This window comes from Folsomia candida, unplaced genomic scaffold (assembly GCF_002217175.1).
Source record: "Folsomia candida strain VU population unplaced genomic scaffold, ASM221717v1 Fcan01_Sc014, whole genome shotgun sequence".
NCBI lineage: Eukaryota > Metazoa > Arthropoda > Collembola > Entomobryomorpha > Isotomidae > Folsomia > Folsomia candida.
In genome coordinates this window covers 4,325,899-4,353,258 of record NW_019091206.1, presented here as the reverse complement: position 1 = coordinate 4,353,258, position 27,360 = coordinate 4,325,899, and the positions used below count along the sequence as shown (strand labels likewise).

Sequence of the window (27,360 nt, the reverse complement as noted above, 5' to 3'; positions counted from 1 at the left end):
ACAAGCAAGAAAAGAAGGAAAGGAAGGAAGGTTGCCTTTGCTGAGAAGATCGCCTTCTCGTTCGTTCGTTCGTTCTTGTTGGGGATGCGATGCACAATGGAGGAAAAGAATACATATCTAAAGACTTGGTAAATGTTGGTCTCAGTCCTCAGTTGCCCGTAAATTCTCACCCCTTTCACATCTCTCGTCCCATGCCCGTCTTCTGTAAATTGGTTTACAAACTTTGTCAGCACTGACATAAACCAAAGAAGCAGGTTATTTTCATCTCTTTCTGTATCTGTGAGAGTGCAGGTGGAAGCAAGTAGAACCGAATTGTTGCACATAAATAATTTGCTGGAACTTCATTAAAAAAGAGGTGCGTTGGAAGTGTACTACGTTGACTTTGTCACTCGTGTAGTGCTCAGATATTGAGGTCCGTCTGCGTGTCTATGCAATTGTGTTGGTTGTTCCCAGTTTATGATTGCAACGAAGTGTCAGTCATTGGTGAAAGATTACATAAATGAGAAGCGATACAAGAGGAGCTGCATCGCATCCTCAGTCAGACAATTGTGCTTTTTGTGCAGTTATAATAATACCACTGTTTTGTGTCTATTCATCCATTCTATTTCTGTGATTGTGGTTGGGAATCAAAACGAGCCGACATGACAAAGTAGTGTTCATTAGTTTTATTTACACGTTTCATTTGAGATGCAAGATGTACAGGACAAATGCACGGTTGATGACGGCACTGATCTTTTACGAGATGGCAATAACTCGCTAATTTAATATCGTCGTACAAGAATTGTTGCAGAAGAACTTTTTGGAAATAAATTGTTTCAAGAATTGTGAGTGCTGTCCAGCATTTCATTTAAATCAATTAAATCAATTCCCGTGAATGCATAATAACGATAACAATTTAGACGATGATATTATTCGATATGCAACCAACTCATTGAACGTGGTTGTTTGACTTGACACGATCTCACAGGGGATGAACCACAACCACGAAGTATATGTACTTTTTACTGCATAATAAATACTGAAAAAACGAAAAGTTTTCTCCTCGTTGACTTCTGATCGGCTCATTCATCATGTAACGCTACCCTCGTGGGTCTCATGTTGGATTGGATCGTTGCACCTTCAAAACGTGAGTCTTCCTTTTGATTTTATTAACTCGTACATTGTTCCGTCATGAAGTCGGAAAGATGATGGGATTGTTGGGTCGTTTGTGAGGTTAGAGAGCAACAGATCGAGAGTGACTCTGGTGAAGCTGTATCGCATTACTATCGTACATAATGAATATGATGGAAGTCCACTTTAAACTAAACCAAGTAAGCGGACGTTGATGGGGGTTGTCGGATCATGAATTTATTACTACCGTGTGTCAGAAACATTGTTGGTTTAGTGTACCATTCACCAGAGTAAAAGTTGGAATTAGTGAAAAGACATGAACAGTTGGACACGTTTTAAACATTGTGTTTGAATAAATTTTAAACACCTTCTCAGATTTTTTCTTGAGATGAAGCCTTGCATACGCAATTTCATTCGGATGTGTACAGCTCCCCAATTCATTAGCCAATTGTATTTACATGTATATTCTTGGTGTGTCGTTTGTATGTAAATACCTGTACGGCTTACATCACGGAACAACAAGACTCTGTTTACAATTAAAAAATAATCCGTGACCGATCCGCTCACACGTACAAACATGATGCGAGAATCTTGAAATAATAATCCCTCCGGGGAGAGTGAGAGTAGACACAAGGAAGGACGGCAATAGAAACATGCATGCAAAATCGCGACATATTTATTTACCTGGGCAATTTCAATAGTTTCGCTTTAATTTAATTCAGGATCACGTGTCCCAAAGTGTTCCTCATACTGTAAGAAGTAGTGAAAATCATTTTGGTGGGGTAACTTTTCCATTGTTTTTACCGGAGAAGAGAGCAGATGCAGTAGGAATGCACATATGTAGGTTGATGATGTCATGGCACATCTGCAAAGTTTTTTGTTCAGTTATTGCACAATCTGGACATACCTAAATGAATCATGATCGGGTAGTAAAATGAGAATGGTCATATACTATGCACAATGATTAGCTTATTAAGAATGAGTACATAGCATTTCATAAGTTCATGGATTTAGAAGTACATACAACCAGAGTCTCAATTGTGTGAGGATGCATAAAAGAGGCTGCTAATTCCTCTCAACTCATGCTGCGATGCTGTCGAGGATGTTGCTATCTTCTTGCTATTATTATTAGTAGTACATCCTGGAGATTCACGTTTAAATTTTACCCATATTTGCAATCCATTGATTGCAAAAGCAAACTTTGCACAAGCCATACATACTTCAGTATAGCAACAAAGCTCTGTGTACGTTTACTCATTGTGGTATCTAAAACAGAATGTTGTAAGCACTTTACGTTGGTTTCAGTCTCTCTAATTCTCTTTCGGAATTTATTTAATAGTTACGCATTTTGTTTGACTTCCTATTTTCTAGAGGTATTTGTGGGTATATTTTTATAGTGTTTACATAGTTAAAGAAAGAACGAATTGAATAACATCTGCAGTTCAGTATAAAACATGCTATTCATTGTGTCGTCCAAATCTAGTTTAATAAGTCTTTAAAAGCACGCCAAAAAGAATCGTCTACAAGTTTTATATAACAACAAAATTGCACTCATGTAAATGGTCATTGATTGATACAACTAAATCTGTAGCAATGTTGCTGTATCCAAAATTATATGAAAGGTAATCTTCGGTAGGTCGCATCGCTTTGTTTACTTTTTTATCATAATTTTATTTAAAGTGATGACCATTACTAATGGTCCATTAGTATGTACATATAAATTCTAGAATAATCCGAATCGGGTGGTCAAAAATTATGATGAAGAGATGATATGCACACATGTACGATTTCTAATGGTTTTCATTAATTTTTACTCAATTAATTGTGTCGTTTCAATAATGGCTTTTCATGCTTTGAAGGTGGAGTCGATTTGATGTTTATGACTTTGATGGTGAAGTTTTTTGCTAATATTTGGTGGAATTCAAAAGGTTGTGTATTTTATTACAGAGGATCATGTTCTGGGTTTGGAAACTCCAGCTGCTTCGCCATCGTTGATGACACGAATTGGAGGAGTGCAGTTCACGAAATTTACATATTTTAAAACAGTGGTCGAACCTTAACACGACGGCGAGGACTTTTAATAGCGTGCAAGTGTTCGAGTCGGAGTGATTATTCGTTCAGATGTATCGCCATCAGAAGCATTGTGCGAATCTAGAACGTCATATTGTGCAGGTTATCAGCATCGATACGGACGACGAGGAGAAATATCTCTGACAACCGAACTTCTCAAGATGACCACTCACAGGAGGACTCTTGTGCTCACACTTTTTCTCTCAGCAGCCACTTGGCCATGTGTTCAATCAAGTTGGTCTCAGTATTCTCACTCTCAGCTCATCCGTCCTCCTCGTTCTTTTTCCTTGTCTCAAGTTTTTGTTTTTCTCTCTCCAAGTAGATTACGAATAGAGTGCCAGTGCTATAAGGAAGATATTTACCAACCACGATTCACTATTGAAGGCACTTTTTTGTTTGAATTAGCGTGTCGTTGTAAGACAATTATATCCAGCGATTAAATGATAGCGTTCTTGTATCACATTGCCTCATGCCACTTTAGATGGCATAAGGCCATTCGTATGCATTTACATATTATTATACACGTGGATGCTTATAAGCATTATACAACTATATGCATATGTGAAACATCACGAACGAATGACGAGGGTCAAGTTTTTCTCATCAGATTGTGGGTCATGCCTTTTAAATTTACTTCCATTTCATGTTTCGATTGAGTAAATCCAAGTGTATCCGATATCTGGAACCACAATGCTAATGGTGCAATGAGATTCTAATATTTCTAATCAAAGTAGGACTTGTTTTTATGGTCGCACGCACTCTTATCCAGATTTATCGTTGACCATTTACATTCTTGTCAGCAAGGCCAGCTTGAAATTGTTCTTCGTGAATATAGCCACATCATAAAAGTAAAATAACTCTGAGCAAATTTCCTGCTCTCTAAAGCGAGGAAAAGTTTAATTAGTAAAAGTAAATTAAAAATACTTTCGTCCATGTGTTAAATTCAGGCTACTACGAAGAGACGTCTTCGGAAGAACAATTCGCTAACAGGAACAGAATAAATGGAAACTTTTCAGGAAATGGGATTACGCCTCCAGTATTAAATTTAGCCACGAGGGCAAATATTTTCTCAAATGCAACTTGTAAGTTTCTTTGAAAAAGTAGACTATAAAAGTAAATTATTTTATCTGCAGAGTTTCGTACGTAGTTGAAAACCACGATGCGAGTAATAACAAAGATAGCGACTAGTAATTCATTTTAAAAAGGTGGAGAACGAGAGCCGGAGACTTATTGCAAATTGGTGGAGCACGTTTACTTGGCAAGGGCAAGAACGTCACAGCAGTGCAGCGTTTGTGATGACCAAGCGGTGTGTGCAACTCTTGAAAAATATGTTCTTACAATCATGCAATTTATATCATTCTGTATGTAATTTCACACTTTTAGGGAAACGGGAAGCGTCACCCGATTAAATTTGCTATCGACGGGAGCAATCGTTGGTGGCAGAGCCCCAGTCTCCAAAACGGACGGCAATACGAATGGGTGACAATTACCATCGACTTGAAACAGGTGAGTCGCTAGTTGACAGGATAATTTACGATTGTCGCTGACACTTGTAAATTAGAGGGCTCTCATAACGAAGAAAGGAGCGGAGCAACAGTTCCAGTCCAGCTACCGAATTATTTTTTGAGACGGCAACGTGAGATTAGAAAGTGAAACTGAGATTGTATGTCGATCCTCTTAAAGATAATTACATTATAAATACGACGTGCCAACGTATATATTGAAAGCTGGCTAGTTGGAAGAAGTAAGTGGGCAGTTAAAACTGTAATTGGTCAAGTCAGAGAAGTCTCAGCAGCTTAGCTATTATGCAAATGAATTTGGGCGATGCATTTCGAAAACCAGCTACGCAATCATCATCTTTTACAAAGTTGAGGTTAACGTTAACTGATGCGACTGAAATCAACCATCGGTATTATTGTTTGATATGATTTTTAGGTTTTTTGAAGTAGTTTTTTGCGCATTGCATGAGCACTACTTATAAATATTCACATGAGCGAATATTTAGTTGACCTACGGACATATCATGTCCTCCTTATCACGACCAAAACAATGCGATTTATTAACATGTATTGTACATGTATTGACATATTGTTTAAAAACTCGGACGATGTGTGTCTTAATTCTGTGCAGGTGCACCAAGTTGCTTACATCATTATCAAAGCTGCTATTAGTTCTCGTCCAGGTAATACGAATATCCAATCTCGCGTGCTAAATATAACTTTCAAATTATCGACTTGTAATTATAACTCTAGGCATTTGTATTGTGTAGGAAATTGGATTTTGGAGCGATCTCTTGATGGAATTGTCTATATGCCATGGTACGTGCTGCACACATGGCGAGTTGTTTTCATGCAGAATTATTGTTACATGCTATCGAAAATTTCAGGCAGTATTATGCAATCAGTGATGAAGAATGTTGGACACGATATAAAATTCGTGCCAAACCAGGAAAGCCACAATATGACCATGACGAAGAAATAATTTGCACCTCGTACTACTCATCCCTGTATCCGCTGGAGGGGGGCGAGGTACGTACACAATTGTCAAAAGTCTTATTCTTGCATCCTCCTTCAAGAATTTCTGCATTCCGTGTAATTTAACACTCTTTGGGGTTGCGTGATAATAAAACAAAGACAATAATGAACAATGCCAATATCCAAATTGGTTTTATTAACTGATTGAGAATTGGTCATGCAAACACTGACGAGTTTCATTGATAGATTCACACATCTCTGGTCAATGGACGACCAGGTGAGTAAATAATTTCGATTGCAAATAATATGCATTGATTTAAAAGCTATTTAGTATGAATTTGCTTTATGTACAAACTTATGAAGTTTACATATGTACTTTATGGGCATATAATGTATATTTGTAATCTGTGACCTCTGTTGTGGTTTTGGTCGTCCTCAGGGGCAGATGGTCCATCGGAAAGACTGACAAAATTCACTATGGCTCGGTTCGTGAGACTTCGTCTGCAGAAGATCCGGACTCTCCACGGGGATTTGATGAACGTGGGTGGGTCGGAGAGAAATGGCCTGGATAAATCTGTCATGCATGTATGTCAAGTATTGCATTACTTTGTGATAGTGTTTCTCACGGGTTCGGGTCCTTACTTCGGGTTTCGGGTTCGGGTCCGGGTTCGGGTTCTGCTTCGGATACGAAATTTAAGAACCCGAAACTTTCGGGTTCGGGTTCGGGTCCGAAAATTGTCATGTCAAAATTTCGGGTTCGGGTCGGGTTCGGGTACGGATTAAGAACCCGAAACCCAATCAAACTTTTTTGGATCGATATCACAAAAAGATATTAGAAAAATTGTTGAACTACATGTGCTTCAGCGGTTGCAATACTGAAGTAAGTAATTCCAATTTCTAGTTGTCTTAAATTCGTTTAATTTCAATGGTTTCCAAAAAGGTAAACGATTTACAAGAGCCCGATTCAATTAGTGTTATGGTGCGAACTATAAAAGAAATCGAATTTTTATCCTAATTTTGCTATGCAATTACCTGAATCATACCTAATTACATAAGTAATAATATTGGAAACGTCAAACTGGAAACAATTATCCAATTTTGGACTGATTTTCAAATTTCTAAAGGTCTCGGAAAGCCACTCTGGGGCAGTTTTTGAAATATTATAAATATTGTTGATTTTTAAGCTTTTAAATAATTTTAAAGTACAAATTCAGCCCATGCCTTAAAATTAAAAATATTTTCGGGTTTTCGGGTTCGGGTTTCGGATTTGAACCGCCAGTTCGGGTTCGGGTTCGGGTCCCTGCAAACGGGTACGGGTTCTTCGGGTTGGCCTCGGGTTTCGGATCAGTGGTACCGGGTTCGGGTTCGGGTTTCGGATTTGCAAGAACCCGACCCGTGAGAAACACTACTTTGTGACGACAAATTCTAATCATATTTTATGCCTTGCATCATCAAAAACTTTCTACGTTTTCCATGTTCTTATAAAATATTCGCCTAGTTTTAAAACTTTTTCGAAAAACAACACGTTTGTGGGCCAGGTTGTGTTCATCTAATTGTTCTCCCACATGTACATGTATCTACTTATGTATGTATGTACATATGCAGCTTGTTGGGTTGAGCGGCGTGTGGTTATTGGTAATGCAAATTTGTCACTAATCAAGTGTTTTCTTTCTCCACAGTCGACCATTTTGCGGAGATATTTCTATTCAATTAAGGACATTTCGATTGGAGGTCATTGCGTGTGCTTTGGGCACGCGAACGAATGTGTGTTCGACAAACACGTTCAGGTATTCCCCCAGTGTTGAAAATATGTTACGCATTTAACATTACTGAATAATTGCAAACGTGTATCGTCCTTTCCTCTCTTTGACAATGAAATTGTAAAGTTTTCTTCCTCATGCTGGCTTTATTTTGATTCATCCTTCGTGGACGATACGAAAAATTACTGATTTCGTTTAAATATTATTATCCATAGAGTGAGATTTGTAATTGTCAACATAACACTTGCGGCCCGCAGTGTGACGTGTAAGTGTTTCGTTTATCACGAGATTTACTTTTGCGTTTCATCTCAAAATACGAAAAATTTTGAGATAATTTTGTCTTGCATTTGGTATTTTTTGTTTAAATTTGTTTGTGGCGTTATATTTGTTTTTAAAGTTGTTGTCCCCTTTTCAACAACAAACCCTGGGGGGCGGGGAATTCTACGGCAAGGGCGACATGCGAGGCTTGTGAGTGTCATGGCCAAGCGGACGCTTGTATTTTTGACCCGCTCATAGCGTCCCAGAAGTTGTCCATCAATGCTGACGGGGCGATGGATGGCGGTGGCGTCTGCCTTGACTGCAAAGTAAACACTCTGAACCCTTCACTTATAGATGAGCTTTGTCAAAATACGTATCGTGTTAATGCACATCGCTGATTGGGCAATATCACCCGAGCATTAACGATAATAAGACTAGAGAGTAACGGTTATGTTCTTGATGGTCACAGGCTCACACGACGGGGATCAACTGTGAGAGGTGTGAAGAGGGGTTCTTTCGACCTCGAGGGGTGATGAGGAACGATGCTCGACCTTGTGTCAAATGTCAGTGCGACGCGAGAGGCAGTGACGGGAGTTGCGTCGCCGATGACACTGCAGCCCTCCTCATGGGAAAGGTGAGACTCGTCAATACTCCAATGTTGAGATCCTCAGAATACTTGTGCAAACAAGTGTTGACTGCTTATTTACCCGTAATGATTTTATTTGGAATATCCCCAGGAGCCTGGGGACTGCATTTGCAAAGCGGGGTTCACTGGGAAATTTTGCGACCAGTGTGAGATGGGGTACCGAGGTTTTCCCAACTGCAACTCGTGCCCTTGTCATTTTCCAGGCATCGTTAATATGGAGTGCGAAGGTGACTGCGTTTGTAAGGTCAGTCAATACAAGTGTATTACAGTACAGTATAGTACACACTTACGAGGCAAGAAATATTCTCCTAATTGTTATTTAATCTGCAGGAAAATGTCCAGGGACAATTGTGCACTGAATGCAAAAAGGGGTTCTACAACTTGATCAAAGGAAACCCCACTGGGTGCACGCAATGCTTTTGTCATGCGGTAACTGACAAATGCACGTCCTCCAACTTCGCAATCACAAGGGTGCGTAGATATGTACATAGAGGCGTGGAGATCTGCTTGTCTTTGACTATATAGTTTTCAATAATGGTTGACTAATTGATGACGAAATGGTGCAGATGATGGACCACGACAACTGGTTCGTCACGGATCTGCATGGGACAAAAGTCATCGCCCTGAGCCCCACGGGAGGAACGTACCACATTGCCAACGAGGAATTCAGCTCCTTCTCGATGTACTATTGGGGCAATGCGAAGACTTTCAGTGGAAATCGAGTCTTGTCGTATGGTCTCCAAATGACGTTTTACACCTCTTGGATCCAAGCAAGGGGGGACACGAGTGGAAAACCCATCACTGAATATGACCTCATCATTCAGGTATTCAGAAGTAGTCAGAGGATTGCCTATTATATTGGATAAAATTACGACCATTTCGCGCTATTTAGAGTACCAACAACATGCTGGCGTTCAGCAACAAGTTTCATGATGGGAATAACGCCACTGTTCACGTTACCTTAAACGAAATTGACTGCGTCGTGCTTCCTGACATCGACAACAACATTATCCAAAGGTTAATAAGAGAGCAATGAGTGATAAGTGTGCCCTGGGTAATTGAATTGTTGTTGTCATAATAATTAGGAACCCGACACCTGCTTTGGGGACGCCGTGTACAAGGTTCGACGTAATGGAAGGGACGCATGATGTGGTAAAACTCTAATTTAACTGTGTTTTGAACATTAAGCAATGATGAATGATTATCATTTCGAGCTTTACTTGTGTTATTGATTGTATAATTTTTGGCTGTAGAAACGTCTGTTAGTCCGAGCAAAGTACCACACTGATCAAATTGAAGGGATGCTTGGCTATGCGTACATGGAGAAAGCAGACGTAAACACCATTGCCGGTCCTGGGGAGAAAACAGCCACGTCTGTCGAATTGTGCTCTTGCCCTCCAGGTATACAGTTCTTACATGTAAAAATAAGTCGCGAGTTCAACAGGATATTTTATCCTCCTTAATTCACAGGTTATTCTGGAACATCTTGTCAAGATTGTTCGTACGGCTATAGAAAAAGTAACTCCGACTCCTGGCTCAATTCTTGCGTAAAATGCGACTGTAATGGACATTCTCCCACATGCAGCTTTGATGGAAAGTGTTTGGTAAGATATTTATTTAGCAAAAAATAGTGTTAACACAAAGTTTGAAAGTTTGTTAATTAATTAAAGTCGGATTAATGAGTTATTTGGCTTGTGATTGTAGAGTTGTGAACATAACACGAAAGGTGAACGGTGTTCCGATTGTCGAACCGGATTTTATGGAAATGCTAACACTGAATCTCAATTTGCCTGCAAACCATGCGAATGTCCTCTGGCAATTGACACAAACAATTTTAGTCCGACCTGTCAAATGCTTGGAAATTCGTATGAATGTACAGCTTGTCCTGCAGGCTATGAAGGTACGCTTACTTAATTAAGTAATTTACATGTTGGTTAAATAATTAGGCCTTTCATTTAATTTCATTCAGGTCCTTTTTGTGAGAGGTACGTAATTCGGGACTACTTATAAATAGATATATTACATTTTTGTGTATGTACTAAACACGTAACAAACATTAAGGTGTGGAAATGGGTATTACGGAAATCCTACACAACCTGGAGATTACTGCAAGCGTTGTGATTGTAATTTGGATGGCAATCCGTCCAACGAGGGAAATATTTGCGATCATCTTACAGGAGAATGCTTAATTTGTCCACGAAACACGATCGGTTGGAACTGTGATGAATGTCTTCCTGGGCATTTCGGAAATCCATTAAATGGGACTTGCTCTCGTAAGTTGCATTATTTATTAGGAATTTACTTATTATCATAGTCACTTAATTAACAAGAATTGTTTATTTCCTGGCGCACCTCATGATGTGTAGCCTGCAGATGTGATGAAACAGGGAGTGCCAGCATTACATCCTGTCACCCTGACACTGGTCAATGTCCTTGCAAAGACGCTTTCACTGGACGGAGATGCAATGAGTGCATGGTGCGTTTCTTCTTCTGATAAAACTATCGATTATTTGTTCTTGCATATTTGATTAATTATTTTGATGAATGGGACTAAAGAAAGGTCACGGGAATCGTGAGGAGGGATGCACAAGTTGTGGGTGCAATCCAATAGGGTCAAAATCATTGGATTGTGATCCTGAATCTGGTCAGTGCCATTGCAAACCTGGAATCGGTGGTCGATTTTGCAACAAGTGTCTCGACCTCCATTTCGGATTTTCCAACAGTGGGTGTTTGCGTAAGTGAATAATTTCCATACCATTGCGTATTTATATTGCATGCAAACTTATCTAAAAATATAAACAATAATTAAAATTACACAGCTTGTGACTGCCATCCCGACGGATCGGACTCTGCGCTTTGTGACTTAAATACTGGTCAGTGTCACTGTCGTCCCAATGTCAGAGGTTCCAAGTGTTCAGAATGTTCTGTATGTTCTTGTTGTCCCATAAATATCCATGTGAGTTGAATATTATTGTTGACACGTTAATTGCTTTTCAGCCTGGATTTTGGAACATTCAATGTGGAACAGGATGTGTTCGGTGCGATTGTGATCCGGTTGGATCCGCAAGCAGTCATTGCGACTCTGAGACGGGACAATGTTTGTGCAAACCTGGAGTTGGAGGAACCAAGAGATGTGATCGTTGTTTAAATAACTGCTACGGATTCGGTGAAAATGGATGCCGACGTACGCTCTCACGAAATTTGTGTAGTGTTTCAATTCATATGTGCATTTATTTATTCGCGTACGAATCTTGCAGCTTGCGATCCTTGTTTGACCCCCGGACATGTTTGCGATTCTCACTCAGGGCGATGCGAATGTCCAGCAAATGTGGAAGGTGATTTGTGCACAAAATGCACGGTGGGCTATTGGGGAAATCCACGATATGGGTGCAAGGTACATGATCTCCTTCGGCATGGTCTCCTTCGGCGAAGGAATAGTCCTTCGCCGAAGTTAATTCAAGTCCTTCAACTAATGGCTGTTTCACGTGTTTCAGCCCTGTAATTGCAGTCAACAAGGTGCATCAACTCCACAGTGTTCACCAGAGTCGGGAAAGTGTAACTGTGCACCTGGTTTTTCTGGTGATAAATGCGACAAGTGCAAATTTGGATATTTTAACTATCCACAATGCACACCCTGCAGGTTCGTATTAAGAAAACAAGTGGAGGAATATTTTTTCTTCTCCAAATAAGAAATATATTTGTACTCTCTGCAGTTGCGACTCACACGGAACGGATGATCGATTCTGTAACAATGATGGACTCTGCAGCTGTGCTGACAATGGTCAATGTCATTGCAAAGTAGGACATCGATATTCTATTACATACGAGATTACGATTAAATAAGCCCGGTCTTAATTTGTGGACGCTAATCACATCACGACGCAATTTTAATTAAGTACTCAAGCAAGTATATAAAATGCATATTATTTAGGACAACGTAATTGGTGCAAAGTGTGACCGCTGTCGAGATGGCACGTATGGCTTGGAACCCGAAAATCCAGACGGGTGCATGGAGTGCTTCTGTTTTCATCGGACGACCAAATGTTCACATGGATATTTTAAATGGCAACGGGTAAGTAGCCGCGTGTAGAGATGGTCACATACGTTTGAAAATTTTGAGTACAAGTAAATATTTCTAAGATATTTTTCTATGATATAGTCAAGTCAATTATTGTAATGACTATGTTTACTTAAGTACATAATTTTTCATGCATAATTTTTCATCTAGTTTGGATTGTTGAATTTTTTAAATTCACAAAACCTGATGGTCATGCGTTCACCAGGGTCCCCGAATTACCACCATTTTAACCCATTCGCTCATTTTGAAGGTCGGCAGCGATGCTACGTTAACGTTAGTATGCTACGTTGGTTTAAACCCATTCACAATTCTCATACATATTTACATAACTGCCAATTCAAATGTTGAAAGCTTTCTAGCATTTCATTCATGTTTCTGTAAATAACTTCATTGGGAGTTGTCTGTAAAAACGGTAAATATTTATCAATGAATCCAACGCCTAATAAAACACCATGAATTTCACACATGATTCATGGGCATACATTAACATTGTAAAAATAAGGAAGGGGTCTGATGATGCGCTTTATTCATAATTACTACTGTAACACTGATTGTCGCTATGTAATACTTATGTGGGCGTGCTACTGCTATAAATGCTGTATATACGAAACAGAAGAAAAGACATGATCTGTACATTTGTATGTATATATCCATAGACAGGTAGTGTAAATATGATAGTTTGTGAATGGTTGCGGTGGTTAAAAGCAAAGTTGAGAGGATGTGATATACATGTATTTAAATACGTTTATTCTGTACATAAGCTGATTATTCGGTGTAAAAGTTGTTGTAAGCTTATTTATGTTGAGCTTCATGCCGCATTTCCGGTTTTAAGCAACACACTGACGCCGCATTTGATATTGTTTAGTTGGCGTTACCGTCCGATCGACATGTGGTCCCGTCCGCGAACAGCGAACACCAGTTGAGACTGGTGAACAACCTGATCATCATTCCGGATCAGGCGAACGACATCATAATTGAGAAGGACATTTCTTTCAGCGCCCCTCTCTACTGGCAGCTCCCGCACATCTTCCTCGGCGACAAGGCAAGCACTTATCAATGCCACTCCACAATAATTGGTATCAACCAGAGAATAAAAATTTCATGACTGTTACGCACTTGATAACTGAAACAGGTTTTATCGTACAATGGGTTCATTCGATTTAAAACGGATTCGATTGGTGGGACGACGGTGTTTCCTTCGGGAGTTTTGGCATCATATCCATTAGTTCAGATTCAGAGGTATCCCTCCCTGATACTGGAACACTACTCAACCGCATTTGACCCAGTGGGATATCATGAAGTTCGGTAAGACGGTTGAATTATTGTTTATCCGCACAAAAACTGGTCTCTCTATTGAAAAAAAACTACTTGTAAAGATTGCATGAGGACGAATGGAGGTTAAAAAATGGACCTTATAATGGAGTGGTGACAAAAGAAACGATGATGGTGGCCCTGCAGAATCTTCACCACATTTTGCTACGGGGGACACATGGTCCTGAGGTTACAAATGCAACGTACGTTTACAGTTCTCAATAACGAAAAAAATTAAAATGCAAAAATTATGGTGACAAAGGCACTATATTCGCCTTATAATTAATTAATTAATCTACTTTAATTAATTAGATTGTTCAATGTGTCGCTGGATATCGCAATACCTTCGACGAACATTGATAAGTCCATGGCTCATGGAATTGAAGTTTGTGAATGCCCTCCACAGTACAACTCAACGTCATGCCAAAACCCAAGGTAGGAATCTCTTGTACATATTTAAATAATTCTGCATAAGTCAGATAGAGCTGTATGTATATCTAAAAGATCATAAAACCGTCATTAGCACAATAATGACAACAAAAAGTAGAGTCGTGAAAGCGCCGTATGGTTTATTAAGTAAGCGTGAATCAATTAAAATGACAAAAGCAAGTAAAATTTAGTTTCCGATTTCAAGTAGAAATTGAAAATTCAGGTCTTAAAATGCTAAAATTTCAAAATACGTAGCTCAGATACTTCTTATCTTGCATACGTTCTTTAGAATCATTGGTACCGTTTCGTTCGCATGGTATAGTTTGTCTAATTTCACGGCGTGTACTTTCTTGGTTCGATCATATTTATGTGCTTGCATTCAGAGCAGCCAATTTCTTGTTCTTTTATTCGTTCAGTGTCCGATTTTCCTGATTTTTCTAACGATTTCAGACGAACCTATGTATATATAACTTTACCTTTATCACAGGATAGGTTTCTACCGGTGGTATAAACGGTAAGTTTAGTGTAAAATCATTTCGTCAATCCCAATGAATTATGAGGTGCATGTCTGAACGAGTAAGTTTTGACGATAAAACAAAATTTTGCAGGGACTACATAACCAGCACAGTAATTATTGACTTGGTTGGCGAAGCCAGACCGTGCGAGTGCAATGGGCGTTCAAACTCATGTGACACCGAAACTGGGTTTTGTCAGGTGTCCAATAACTTTTTAAATAATGGCTTGAATTGCGTTGAATGAAGGCAAATAAAACTTTTATCTCTTTTAGAACTGCTTGGAAAATACCGGTGGTCGACATTGTGAACAATGCGCGGTAAGAAAGTGCTCGCATTTACCAGGTTCGCAAGTTCATTTGACTTCCTTCTGCATTGAATTAACCTTATTTTCAGGTTGGCTATTACGGGGACCCATTCGAAAAGTGTTTGCCGTGTCCATGTCCGTCAATCTGGAACACTCACGCCGAGTCGTGTTACCTACCACCAAATTCCGAGCAGTTTGAGTGCTTTTGTCGTCCTGGGTATACGGGGGCTGCATGCGACAGATGTGCCTACGGGTATTACGGAAGACCTTGGGAAACTGGGGGCCACTGCAGTGCTTGCAAACATTGCAATGAGCATGGCAGTGTGAGTGACGAGTGTCATGAAGTCACTGGACAGGTATGTGCATAGGTTGGGAATTTTCTAGTTTCTCATATTCACATTCATTAATCAATGGTAACACATAATCAATAATTCCTCTTACATTTAAACTGTCCAATTTATTGCAGTGTAACTGTAAACCTGGAATTAGTGGACAAACGTGCAGTAAATGTGCGGATCGTCATGTAATAGTAGGGAAAACTTGCACCTCCTGTGACGACCAATGTACCGGAACGTTGCTGAATGAGCTACGCGATATGGCTTTGGAAATCAAAGATGTTCACATTGATCAACAGGCGGTATCTGCAATCAAACATTTGATGAATTTCGACAATACAACAAAGAACTTGGAAGCGCAAGTCAACAACAAAATAATCACGAGAGCTTTCATTGACGACATTCCCACACACGAAACTCTATCTGGACTGATGCTTGGTCGAGCCAGGGAGCAGGAGGAACAGTGCGGAAGCTCGCTGGTTGATGCTCATGCAACCAAACGGAAGGGACAGGATCTTGTCAATCGGGTTGAACTGATAAGAAATGAAATTCGCAGACAGATTCACAATTATGATCAAGGAAAGGAGCAGGGTCCGGATTTATCTGTCGTTGAGGAGGAAATCGCCACCATGGTCAAAACTTTAAACGCCACAAGTGACATTATTGAAGAAATATCGGACATGGCTGAGGATGAGCTTGAAGCTGTCAATGATTTGTTTGACCTTGTCCTCGTTAAAGTTTTCAACTCTACGGCCGTATCACTCCTTCAAAGTAAAATCATGAAGGTCCGGGAAAATCTGGAAGACTTGATGCAGTACATCAGCCAAGCCGACAAAAATTCTGATGAGGTTTGCCCTTTATAGAATTAGTATGCAGTGCAAATAAAATGTTCTTATGATTCAATTGTATTCTTTGCAATGTGCAGGCAGCTCGTATGGTGATCCTGGCAAGAGAATTTTTGGACACAGGGCGAGTCAATGTTGACACCATTGACGATTTAACTATTGAAATGGAAATGACATCCGTCATGACCACAACCACGCTCAGCGACACTGGCTACACAAAAACAGAACTTGAGCAAGTTTTATTGGTAAGCAGCACAGGGCAACTACAGTTAGCAGTTTGGCTAAAAATGTATAACATGATTTTTAATGACTATGGTGTTGCAATAATTGTTTGCCTATGCAGATGCTGGAAGATATCATGCGAGATTTTAGAAACCGGACCAAAGAGTTGGAAATTTTAGAAACCAATTTGTTCGAACTAGTTCCATTATTTCGTGTGACATATGCTCAACCTGCATTTGTAATTCAGCCAAATTATAAATTTCTTTTGCTTTTACGAATTATTATGAATTATTTGATGGTGCTTAGGACCATGTGAAAGGATTGGAGCAACAAGCTCAGTATGTGGAAGGGCTCCTCGTGCAAATAAATGGTTCCGAACCATTTGAAGCTGTGACTGCATATCAGAGAATCAAAGAAGGCTTTGACAAGGCATTTGAACTAGCACGTGACGCAGAAAAATATGGATCTGATGCAACGGAAAAGGTTAGCGTTTTTTTTCTGAAAACTACGCGAGGATTAGGATAATAACTGAGAATAATGTCTCAAATTTTGCAGGTGGAGGAAGTGCTGTCTCAGCATTCGGGAGAAGTTCTGCTTCGGTATTCTGCCGATATGATAAAAGAAGGCCTGGTGCTGTCTGGAATTGTAGAAAATTCAATGCGGAGCAATATTTCAGCGTGCAACTCTGCAATAGATTCTTTGAAATGGAGAATGAAGATAGCAAACGATAGCTTCAACAATATGAAGATAAAAATTGACGAGCTTGGAGAAAGTAGGTTTAGGAACAATTTTAGGTCCATATGCATATGAATCCATATTTACTAATGTGCCTCTTCAAGGTATGAATCTTGACAACCTTATCGAACGAATCGATGAGGTGTCCGACACTGTCAACGAGGTTGGAATGACAGTGATGGAAATGGAAGACAAAATCCAACGGGAACTAAAGTCCAGAATTAACTCAATCGGGATTGGAATTGGAGACGATGACACTAGTTCTCTCGACGCTGTTGACGCTTCTGTTCAAGGTATAAAGTACACAAAGTAATTATTATTGTATTCTTTTTTGACATCCATCAGTTTTAACTCTTATTTTTGCCATGTATTTATTAGTAAATAATGCGCAACATAGGCTCCGCGAGCTGAAATCGGAAACCAGTCGAGCTGAAAGGCTCCAGAAGGACTCAGAACAGCGGATGGAGACCACCGACGACAAGATGAAGTATTTGAAGGCGCTGATCAAACAGGCGAGACATAAAGCCAACACGGTCGGCGTCTCCATTGGACCTGATGAAACTGGAACCTGTTTCAGGCTGTACAAATGGCCTGTCGTCAACGGCGCAACCTCCATCAAATTCAACTTTGCTCCAACAAAGTTCTCCGACTCGCTGTTGTTTTACTGGCCCAGTTCCATCACTGTATGTACATTACAATGAGATCATCTCTAATTACAAAAATAGTACACCCGTGTAAAAGAGTAAAATGAATGATTAGAGCGACTTCATCTCCATTGAAATGGTGAGTGGTCAAATCAAAGCTAGCTGGGACTTGGGATCCGGACTCAGAACCTTGATTCATCCAAAGAAACTTTCCGATGTATCGGAAAATTCAATCGATCCCGACTTTTGGGTGCAAATTCAATTGGAACGGTAATATATTTATTATGCTGTGAGTATTCAGCATATGCATGCAAATTTGACACTTAAAATAATTTTGCAGCGTTGGATCATTTGTGACGTTGGATGTGAAACCAATCACAATATCCGATAATTCAGTCTTCATGGTTCCACTCCCCTCAGCAACATCCATCCTCTATTCCAATGATGATGAAGAAATGACCCTGATGACGCTAGCTGCTGACGACCTGATCCACATTGGAGGAATGTCAAAACTCATGAGGGAGGGGCTGGTGACGAATGGGTTGAGTGGGTGCATTCACAATTTGCGAGTGAACCATCAGTCAATCGGTCTCTGGAATTTTGTGGGCAACGAAGGATGCGCACCTTGCGTGGAATGTCCGAACATAGATTCCGAACCGAATTCTGGGGATTTGGAGTATTACTTTGATGGGCGGGGTTACTCAGTGGTCAATAGGGTCCAATCCAAAACATTCAATTCAAAGTTCTTCGACGTCAGCGTAGAGTTCCGCACGCTGTCCGAAAATGGTCTCATTTTTCTCACGGTGAATAAAACGATAGGACAAATGATATCTCTGGAGATTACTGGGGGAAAGCTGCTGCTTCAAGTCTGGCACAAATGGAATGACCAAGCAAGCTCTTTGAGGATTGAGTCTGGGCCGAACGCCACCTACAACGACGGGAATTGGGTGAACGTCCGAGCCGTGTGGGTTTATCAGAAGGGGATGCAAATTGGTAACATTTAAAGATAATAGTGCTGATTTTCTACAGTTTTTTCTTAACTTTTGGTATCTCAGGTAAATTGATGATTGGAGATAAGGATTTTACACAACAGAAACAGTCCCCACCTCTCTCACTGGATTTATTGAGTGCGGTGTATCACATTGGAGGGTAATAATTGGGAAAGGGTCATAATTTTGCATTCGCTCAACGAGAACAAATTGTGAAATTAATAATAACTCATCCATCCGTTACAGCGTTTCTCCCATATTTGACCCAACCAAATGGAAAGAGTTGGTCAGCGTCGTGCCATACGTGGGATGCATGAAGAACATTCTAATCAATAATTCTCCTTACGACCCATTGTCTGGAACATACTACGGCGTGGAGTCTCCTTGTGGCGGAAAGGTGACATAATAATTATCAATTATTCTTGAATATCTATATAACTATACTAGTAATATTTAAATTGGTATACGTATTTAATTTTTTAGACCGTCTATAAAACTAGTTTTGAGGGTGATGGGTTTGCAGAATTTGGCTCAAAACCTATGGCCAAAAGTTTCAAGTTTGGGTTCAGTTTCAAAACCTTATCCCCAACTGGTCTTCTTGTGTTGTCCACAAATGCTAAGTTGGTACGCACGTTTACTTATCGTATATACACAAGAACTTTTTTAAAATTAGAGCATTTCACCTTGGACTATGCCAAATACATTTTTGTACAGAATTCTGTGGACGACAACTACTACGCCGTGTATCTGGAAAATGGACAAGCCAAAGTACAAATCGGGACTCCTCATGGTCTTGTTTTCTTAGTTGCGAATGGAACCCGTTACGATGATGGGAAATATCATGCCATCCGATTCGTGAAGAAAAATAGTAGAAAAGGTTTGCATGTAGTATTGGGCTGAGACATTGGCTACGAACACACAAATAAATAACAAAAACCTGATTTTATTCCAGTAATTTTGTTCATGGACGATGAGGAAATCATGGAGTCGCGTCTTCCAAAATCAGTTTCGGTTGTAACAGCTCCAACAAATCGAGGATTATTTTTAGGAGGAACACATCCCGAAATCCGAACACAGTATCAGGACTCCGCTCTCACCGTCACTCGAGGATTTACAGGATGCATCCAGAACTTTTATTTTGATAATCAGTTAGTGCAGTTTTGAGATTTTAAATTAATCACCGGTGGTACTACGATTCATTATTTGTCAATTTTGTTGTTTCTTTCAGAATTATGAGCTTCAGTTTCCCTATTTCCCACCGAAATCATAATTTGGGCCAGTGTCCTAAACACCACGAGTATGACCCTGTATCCATTCCGACTCATTTCCTATACCCAAACACAATGGGTAGCCTTGGAATGAACAAGTATGATACTGTTTCTCGAGTGGTTGAGGACTCGTGTTCTGCACACGAACATGTAATTGAGCAAGAAGGTACGCATCAATCGTCCATTGTTGCTTCTGTTTCAATGTGTCTGAAATGTTGAAATTTATTTTATTTGCAGACCCCATCAGTTCACTCAAGTTTGGAGATTCGCCAAATTCATATGTCACTTTGAACCTTGAGGGCAACAAGCACTTGAAACAACGATTCAATTTGACTTTTAGTTTCCGAACCTATTACCCCAACGGATTGCTATTCCAAGGATTGGTTAGTCTTTTACTAGTGCCGTAAGTTTTGTTACGACGAATGATATTGACTGATTTCTCCCTGATTTTGTGGGGCAAACAGAGGAAAAAAGGGAACGGACAATGTCTTATGGCTTATTTGAAAGATGGTCAAATCATTGTAAAACTTTACGGAGAAAGGTCTCAGGATTTGGTTTCTCCGTTAACTAGTCTTAATGATGGAATATGGCATCAGGTATGAAGCAGCGTACCTCAACTTTAACCAGATACAATGTTTTTTAGACATACCATTTTGTTTTCTGTCGCCCAGATCTCATTAGTGAAAGCAGACGATAAAATGTTTCTGTACGTGGATAACAGAGATGCATCACAGACACAAGTTCCCAAAATTAAAGCAATTTCCAAACTTAACTTGGGGGGCATACCTCCACACGGACACGATTGCTTGGAAAATTCAGTAAGTGCAACAACTCAGCATTATATATACATAAATATCTATACGGGTCTACACACATGCAGATGATGAGATAATATGTGGAAATATATTTAACTCGATTAGATTCACAAACCCGAGCAGTTCAAGGGATGCCTGCAAAATTTTATCATAAATTCCCATGTCATCAATTTTGAAACCAACCATGCGACGCTGAACGAAGTGAATCCATGTTTCCGATCCGTCGAGAGGGGAACGTTTTTTAGAGCTGGAAGTTTTGCCATATACAGTACGTCCACATAAATACGTTCTAAATAGTTTTTCGCTTTTCGAAATTTATTAATTTTGCATGTGCTATAAAATGTTTGCAAAACTTGTAGCGTACAATTTGACTCTGGGGACCACGCTAGAATTAGAAATGGAGTACCGCAGTGACTCCAAGAATGGGTTGCTGCTCTCCTTCATTCCCAACAAGTCTTCAAGATTCCCAACATTTTCCATCTTCCTGGATAATGGCAACGTATGCAAATATAAGAATTTAAAGAATTCCATCGTCATATAGCGCATCAAAATTATAGTAAAATGACAAATTTGAATTGAATCAACAGGTTATCGCAAGAGAATCAACGTCTGTGGATGATTTTTATGAAGCTACCACAGATTTTGAAGAAGGGGACAGTGTTTGCGATGGTCGGTGGCATTCACTTCAAGCAAACTATGAAAAAGGATCAATTACCCTTCGGGTGGATGGGAAAAGTCCCATTTACGCCGTGGCAGAACCCACCAGATCGTCATACAATGGAAATTCGGTAGTTGGGTCCTTGTTCATCGGGGGTGTCGAAGGTAGGCGCATATTTATTCACTCGCATGTGTATGACAATTACAGATACAGAGAATTTCCCATTGTTATTTTAGAAGGTGCTAGTCGTTTAACAAAGAAGCTCCAATTTCATGGCTGCATCCGTAACATGTCAGTCAACCAAGAACGGAAAGACTGGACGGACATGCCGTTCTTATCTCAGGTCTACTTGAACTCTTGTCCAGCTGCATGATGCTAATTACTTAATATTAGGCTTTTATTCATTCGTTCCTCTCACGAACCACTCTCATGCAATTATTTGTTAGTTTAAGCGTGCGCCTATTTATTGGATGTGTGAAAAAGCAGTGATCAGAATAAATGACACGGTTTATTGTGTGAACTTGAACTTTCTAAATTACATTTATAATACATACACATTGTATAATTTACCAGTGCATAAGAAATCAAATGAAGACTAGTCTTGTTGCACAAGATTTCATTGCTCACTTCTGTCACTCGCCGTTGGCGAAATCATTGACTAGAAATAAACAGTTTCCGTAAAGTTGTGGTGAGCTTTCTAAAATCACAGGAAAAGTTTTAAAGTCAAACAACTTACCCCATCCGAGTCTGGAACGAAATTGTACGTTTGCGCCTGATAAATTAAGTTGTTTTCATCCGACGAGGTCCCGTCGTAGTCTCGCAGCCTTGCATTGAGACAGGCCCACATCATATTGGGCGGAAGACCTGCCCTCACCGCACCGAAACGCTTCTTGGTCGTGTAGAAGGACATCATTTTAATTTCTTCGGTTTTTTCGAAATCCCGCCCATTGTAAAACTCGATTGCCGGTCGGATGTAGACCAACCTCTTATCCTTCCTGGTGAGCAGGTGCACATATTTTCTGGCTGAATGGGCAAAATGTAACAAATTTAAGAATAAGTTTGGTTCATGCTCTATCCAATTAATTTTAGAATTAACTAGATTTAAAAAACGCGTAAAATTACCTGCAATGTAGTTGAGTTGCTCCCAAAAGGCCATCTTTGATGGGACCTGCGATGGGACCAGATAGATTTTGAATGGAATGATTGTAATAAAATGAAATGCCTGATATACCTTCGGCCAGTGGTTTGTGGGCATTGAATTCTGCCAAATGCATTTGATTCCGGAACATTCGTACCCAATGTTAAATAGCGGAATTCCATTCTGATCGCCAATATCGCTGGCCACTGAGGGACACAGATAACACAGGTTATGTAAACAATTAACTAGAAGACAAATCAACGTGTAAGTATTCGTAACGCATATTTATGATTACGAATGTATCTGACTCCTGACGCCCGCAAATGGTTACCTTTAGTTAAAACATGTATATTAGTTGGCATACATTTCGCATTTTGGTTGTATATAAAATGTTGCTTTTTAATTGTTTGCTTTTTAAGACCAGGGAGAATCTCAGAATAGCCTCCGTCCATTATCAGGTGGTCATCTCGGGGATTGATCAATGGAGGAAAGACCTGCAGTGTAAAATTCAAGCTGGTTATATTTACGGAACTTCCTTGGTACTACAAGGTGCTATATGTCCGAGATAATATTCGTAGTTGTCGCTAATTTTACCATAGTGAGAGTCATTGAAGCCCTGACATAGAACCACATTTGTCCATGCTTATGAGCTCGAGAGTGAAGCCCCGAAATATCTGGTCGGTCCAAGACACAATAACAATGTTAAATTATTTTATTTTGGTAAAATGTAACTTCGAAATGTAACTTCGAAACTTTCAGATCACTCAGAATATTAGGTCCAAATAATTTATTGCAATAATTCTTACCCGTAGTCACAGGGAAAAAAGGGACCCACAAATCTTCCATCCTCACGTCGTTAAAAGTACTTTGGACAAACTCGTCGAAGCACTGACCGGTGTACATGGATGAGTAGGGAACGGTCATGTCGCTGGAGTATCTGGACGGGGTTTCAAGCTCCTTGAGCAATTTTCGAACACGGTCTTCTACCTTATCCAAATCCTGATGAAGCGCCCAAACACCTCCGACAAAGGCACCGATGCTCACCCCACAAATATAGTCGATGGGGAGGTCCAACTGCATGATAAATTCTAGAATTCCAAGATGAGCCTGGAACGGAGAGTAATGGCGACTCAATGGTGCGGTTGTTACATACATAAAAGTAAGAATATTACCGCTCCCTTAGCTCCCCCACCCCCAAGAACAATCCCCACCATGGAATTCGACAACCAACGACCAACTCTTGCCACGTCACTGTATTTATCGACTCCAATCTTTTGTTTGTAATCTTCAAACTCGTCAAAGTAGCATTTTTTCAAGCTCTTCATGAATTGGAAGGCGCATATGGGGAATCTCACATGGTGATGCATATCTAACCAGGGTCGCCGATTCAGCCACAAACAGGATGCATACGGCAAGGGGCAGCTCAACCTGGGGGTGGACTCTGGGTGTTTCGGGTACAACTCGAATTGGGATGGATGCAACATTACGAAACTGGGGAACAGGAATAAATGAATCTAATTTTTGACCAGCAAATTTTATTTACTTATGATCTGCATATTTATGTTATAACCTTCGAATAGCCTTCCACCCTTCCACTTCGACCATTTTCTCCAGCCTTGTGGGTTTGATTGGGCATTCGTTTGTCCCCAAAAGTTGAATAAAGTCAGCTTCTCGAGCGAGGAAGGTGTTCCAAAGATCCACTTCGTCTGCATTCCCTAGCATGACGATTATTCCGAGATTGTCCAGCTCAAATTTGAATTCCAAGTAGGTAATCCATCTAATAGCAGTAAGGGCTGTATTTAAACCAACGTGCAGCCAACTTATCAATTAATTTGATAAACTCACTCTGTCAACTTGTTCACATTTTCTTGGCCTGGGTCAGTTCCAAACTTTTCTCTGAAGCAATCGTATGTCACAAATTTCGCAGGTTGGCTATAGTGTCGACCTGTAATTAATTTGTGCGAAAAACTTCATTGCGAGTCATTCTACCCAAATTTTGAGGAACTCCAACTGCATAAGCTTATGTATGTATTTACATATCTCGTGACAGTAAAATTCTCCTGGGATGTCGTTTCGTAGGGGAAAGACAGCCAGGATTGAGCAGGGAGGTTTCCTTTCAAGCGCGTATTTGGGGCAGGTGAAAGTGTCGAGACCATATCGCTCCTTCGGAGGATTAATCTCGTCGTAGTGGTAATCCTTATGAATTCTGATGGACAAGTAGTTGGTCATCGTAGCAATGACGCCCGGGAATCGCTGATACAACAGCGTGATCAGATCGGAAGGCAGCGTGACGATTTCGGAATATCTGTCAGCGATCACCGTCTTTTGCATCTCCACGCTGTTTATTGCACACTCCACGAAGCCGAACCAGTCGCCAGCCTCGTAGTGTCCAAACTTACTTCTTGCTTCCAGTTCCGTTCTCTTTTCGTACATATAATGCCCGTGAACCTATTTGGAGGAAGCATTGTTATTAATCAGAGTTGCAGCATATATAATTCTACGAATAGAAACACGGTATGCAAACCTTGTACCGTAGTCTTCCACTCAGCACTAAAAATGTTGAAATTTTTGCATCCCCTTTGCGATACACCTGTCAAAATAGAAAATAGGATCTATATACATACAATTTTTAGTGATGCTAATCTGTATATGTAATGTCCGAAGTAGCCAATTTTGTCGATTTTTTTAACAACTCACAATTTTTCCTGGTGCAATAAATGACCATTGCAGACAATAATCAATTTTCTTTGCAAAGTTGGACCATCGCTTCAGCATACTTCTTAGCAGAGGCATCATGGTTAATGGATCTTTATTCCAATGTTTCTTCACAATTCGGCCCGGCACTTCAAATACTATGGCCTTTTGACCTTTTGGGACCATTGCTGAATAATAATTACTGGAATTAGTGATTAAGCCCCATGCCCCCAGGACGGATCCCTCGGAGAGGAAGAAAAGTGGTGAGAAGTGATCCTCAAACTTGATAAACTTTTTATTTCGCTCCTTGTCCAACTCTTTGCTCACAGTTGTGGATCTACTTTCAAGCGTGCTGTAGTTTATCATGGCCATTTCCCCCTTGTAAACGTAGATGAGGCTATTGAGCCTAACTCCCACCGTTGTAATGGTACACCCGGATTCTACGGCTCCAATGTTGCAATGTGGAATGTCTTCGTCCGCCAAGACCAATCCGTACTTTGATAACCCTTCCCTCGCTTCCTGAATCATTCTTGAAACATTTTTTGCATCCCCCATGGCATCGTCGAACGGCTCGTATTGGGAGACACCCAATGAACCAACCATGATTTGCTTGTTGAGCCCCGCGACTTCAGCAACCCCTTCAAAGTACAAACCTCGAATCTTTGTGAGCATCCGACGCGCAAATGGGATCAAGTCATGAGGAGCATCTTCCCAGAAATAGCGCTTGATTGCTTCATGAGAGATTTTGACCACTACGCTGTCCTCGTCTGCACAAACTTGCACAGGTTTCGGGTCTGCCATAAAAATATGCAGGGAACTCGCTAAGTGAAAACATCTTTTAACTGGGAATGATCATTGAAGTTCTAACCCACACGAACTCCCAAGACGTAGTTGGTGATAACAAACATGGAGAGAACATGTTGATTTTCTGTGACCGTATTGATCTGAACATGTCCAAATTCTTCATCTTGGATTGAGACGGTAAGCGATCCAGAAAGGACGACGAGGAAATAATTGTCCACTTCACCAAAATCACAGGCCAATTCCCCTTCTTTCAAGTTGACTACTTCACATGATCTCCAGATTTTAATGCAATACTTGGCCGGGAAGTATCCAAGTATTCGAAGGGTTTTTCTTACCACATAGAAACCTAAGGGAAAGGTTTCACCCTCAACGGGAGCCATGGGATCATCGTCGACAATTGGGGTGAGTGGAGGTTGGAATGGAACATCGGCATAAAACTGAGTAGCTTTGTTGACGTTGTTCCCAGTGCTTCCTTTTCGAACTTGAGTTCGAAGTGGAATGTTGTAGCCGAGATGTTTCAAAAATAGTCTTGTTTCTTCGTCAATTTCCTTTACGGTGTTTTTCGGAAGCCACCGATAATACCCCAACCTGGAAAGTGAGACGAATTGAAAACCCAAACTACGTATTCATGTATTTATGCGCTATTGATTCAGTACTCTCGCAAAGGGCTTGAACCATAAGGCCTCCTCCGCTGACCCAGTACAGTTTCCGCAATATAGATACAGGTTCCGTAAAATATACACTTTCTTACAATCCACCAGCACCACAAGACCCCTGCGTGTTCCCAATGAGGGAGAACTTTATAGAAGCGACTCACTGCTAACTGCAAAACACTGTCGATGCGCATCCTTCAATATTCTAGCAATATAAATAGAATTCTGTACTTCTTCTGTATATGCTTGTATCGTTTTGGCGAGGACTCCTGGACCATAATTTCTACAAAGTAAATGATCACCACGATTGCCTGACAGGTGCTTTTCTGTGGGAGTAACCAAGGTCCTGAATTTTACTTTTTTTTTTCTGAATTTTACTTATTTATTACTATTACTAATCACTTGTAGTCAGTAAGTACAAAGTACAAATAGGATGATATAAACACAAATTCACAATATAATTAAAATTCATAGTACTTTTAAATGTAATAAATTTCGTTAAGTTTATCCCCTTTTGGGAGGGTTCCTAAGATTGACGCTACGTTGCCACGTTGTACTGTGATACTGAGTCGTTGGATGAGGAAAGTTGTAGAGCGTCGTTCTCC

At 40.2% G+C, this 27,360-nt stretch overlaps 2 protein-coding genes across 7 annotated transcripts; one reads left to right on the top strand and one right to left on the bottom strand.

The window, feature by feature from the left end:
• Nucleotides 1–171: 171 nt before the first annotated feature.
• On the top strand, nucleotides 172–21,992 carry LOC110855859 (laminin subunit alpha-1). Of its 2 annotated transcripts, XM_035856597.1 has the most exons (63): nucleotides 172–1,126; nucleotides 3,058–3,414; nucleotides 4,128–4,262; nucleotides 4,386–4,486; nucleotides 4,564–4,686; nucleotides 5,311–5,362; nucleotides 5,450–5,498; nucleotides 5,567–5,708; nucleotides 5,901–5,931; nucleotides 6,094–6,239; nucleotides 7,334–7,441; nucleotides 7,630–7,679; nucleotides 7,812–7,998; nucleotides 8,142–8,306; nucleotides 8,410–8,562; nucleotides 8,649–8,789; nucleotides 8,885–9,142; nucleotides 9,211–9,335; nucleotides 9,404–9,470; nucleotides 9,572–9,719; nucleotides 9,789–9,922; nucleotides 10,023–10,218; nucleotides 10,288–10,303; nucleotides 10,380–10,591; nucleotides 10,685–10,794; nucleotides 10,875–11,052; nucleotides 11,138–11,244; nucleotides 11,316–11,502; nucleotides 11,576–11,712; nucleotides 11,813–11,958; nucleotides 12,032–12,116; nucleotides 12,250–12,390; nucleotides 12,547–12,669; nucleotides 13,262–13,438; nucleotides 13,529–13,701; nucleotides 13,773–13,910; nucleotides 14,020–14,142; nucleotides 14,624–14,650; nucleotides 14,745–14,850; nucleotides 14,924–14,968; nucleotides 15,045–15,311; nucleotides 15,422–16,138; nucleotides 16,216–16,380; nucleotides 16,479–16,595; nucleotides 16,664–16,840; nucleotides 16,913–17,129; nucleotides 17,197–17,385; nucleotides 17,471–17,775; nucleotides 17,852–18,006; nucleotides 18,077–18,729; nucleotides 18,792–18,885; nucleotides 18,972–19,122; nucleotides 19,209–19,349; nucleotides 19,440–19,602; nucleotides 19,678–19,873; nucleotides 19,954–20,159; nucleotides 20,231–20,376; nucleotides 20,458–20,589; nucleotides 20,665–20,811; nucleotides 20,914–21,076; nucleotides 21,168–21,307; nucleotides 21,396–21,630; nucleotides 21,703–21,992. In XM_035856597.1, exons 2-63 carry the CDS (start codon nucleotides 3,342–3,344, stop codon nucleotides 21,837–21,839), a joined length of 9,828 nt encoding a protein of 3,275 aa, XP_035712490.1. In that variant the 5' UTR covers nucleotides 172–1,126; nucleotides 3,058–3,341; the 3' UTR covers nucleotides 21,840–21,992. The 2 variants fall into 2 exon arrangements, with proteins under 2 accessions (XP_035712490.1, XP_021959945.2); XM_022104253.2 differs by lacking the exon at nucleotides 12,547–12,669.
• Nucleotides 21,962–27,201, bottom strand: LOC110855858 (neuropathy target esterase sws). 5 transcript variants are annotated; one of them, XM_035856601.1, is made up of 16 exons: nucleotides 26,759–27,201; nucleotides 26,167–26,690; nucleotides 25,302–26,092; nucleotides 25,129–25,194; nucleotides 24,641–25,052; nucleotides 24,450–24,549; nucleotides 24,175–24,381; nucleotides 23,777–24,095; nucleotides 23,411–23,711; nucleotides 23,199–23,278; nucleotides 23,026–23,098; nucleotides 22,900–22,935; nucleotides 22,698–22,810; nucleotides 22,589–22,634; nucleotides 22,203–22,489; nucleotides 21,962–22,124 (listed from the first exon to the last, which is right to left on the bottom strand). In XM_035856601.1, exons 1-16 carry the CDS (start codon nucleotides 26,947–26,949, stop codon nucleotides 22,083–22,085), a joined length of 3,588 nt encoding a protein of 1,195 aa, XP_035712494.1. In that variant the 5' UTR covers nucleotides 26,950–27,201; the 3' UTR covers nucleotides 21,962–22,082. The 5 variants fall into 5 exon arrangements, with proteins under 5 accessions (XP_035712494.1, XP_035712493.1, XP_035712491.1 ...); XM_035856600.1 differs by having other exon boundaries at nucleotides 22,900–23,098; XM_035856598.1 differs by lacking the exon at nucleotides 22,900–22,935 and having other exon boundaries at nucleotides 22,698–22,849; nucleotides 22,936–23,098.
• Nucleotides 27,202–27,360: the final 159 nt, after the last annotated feature.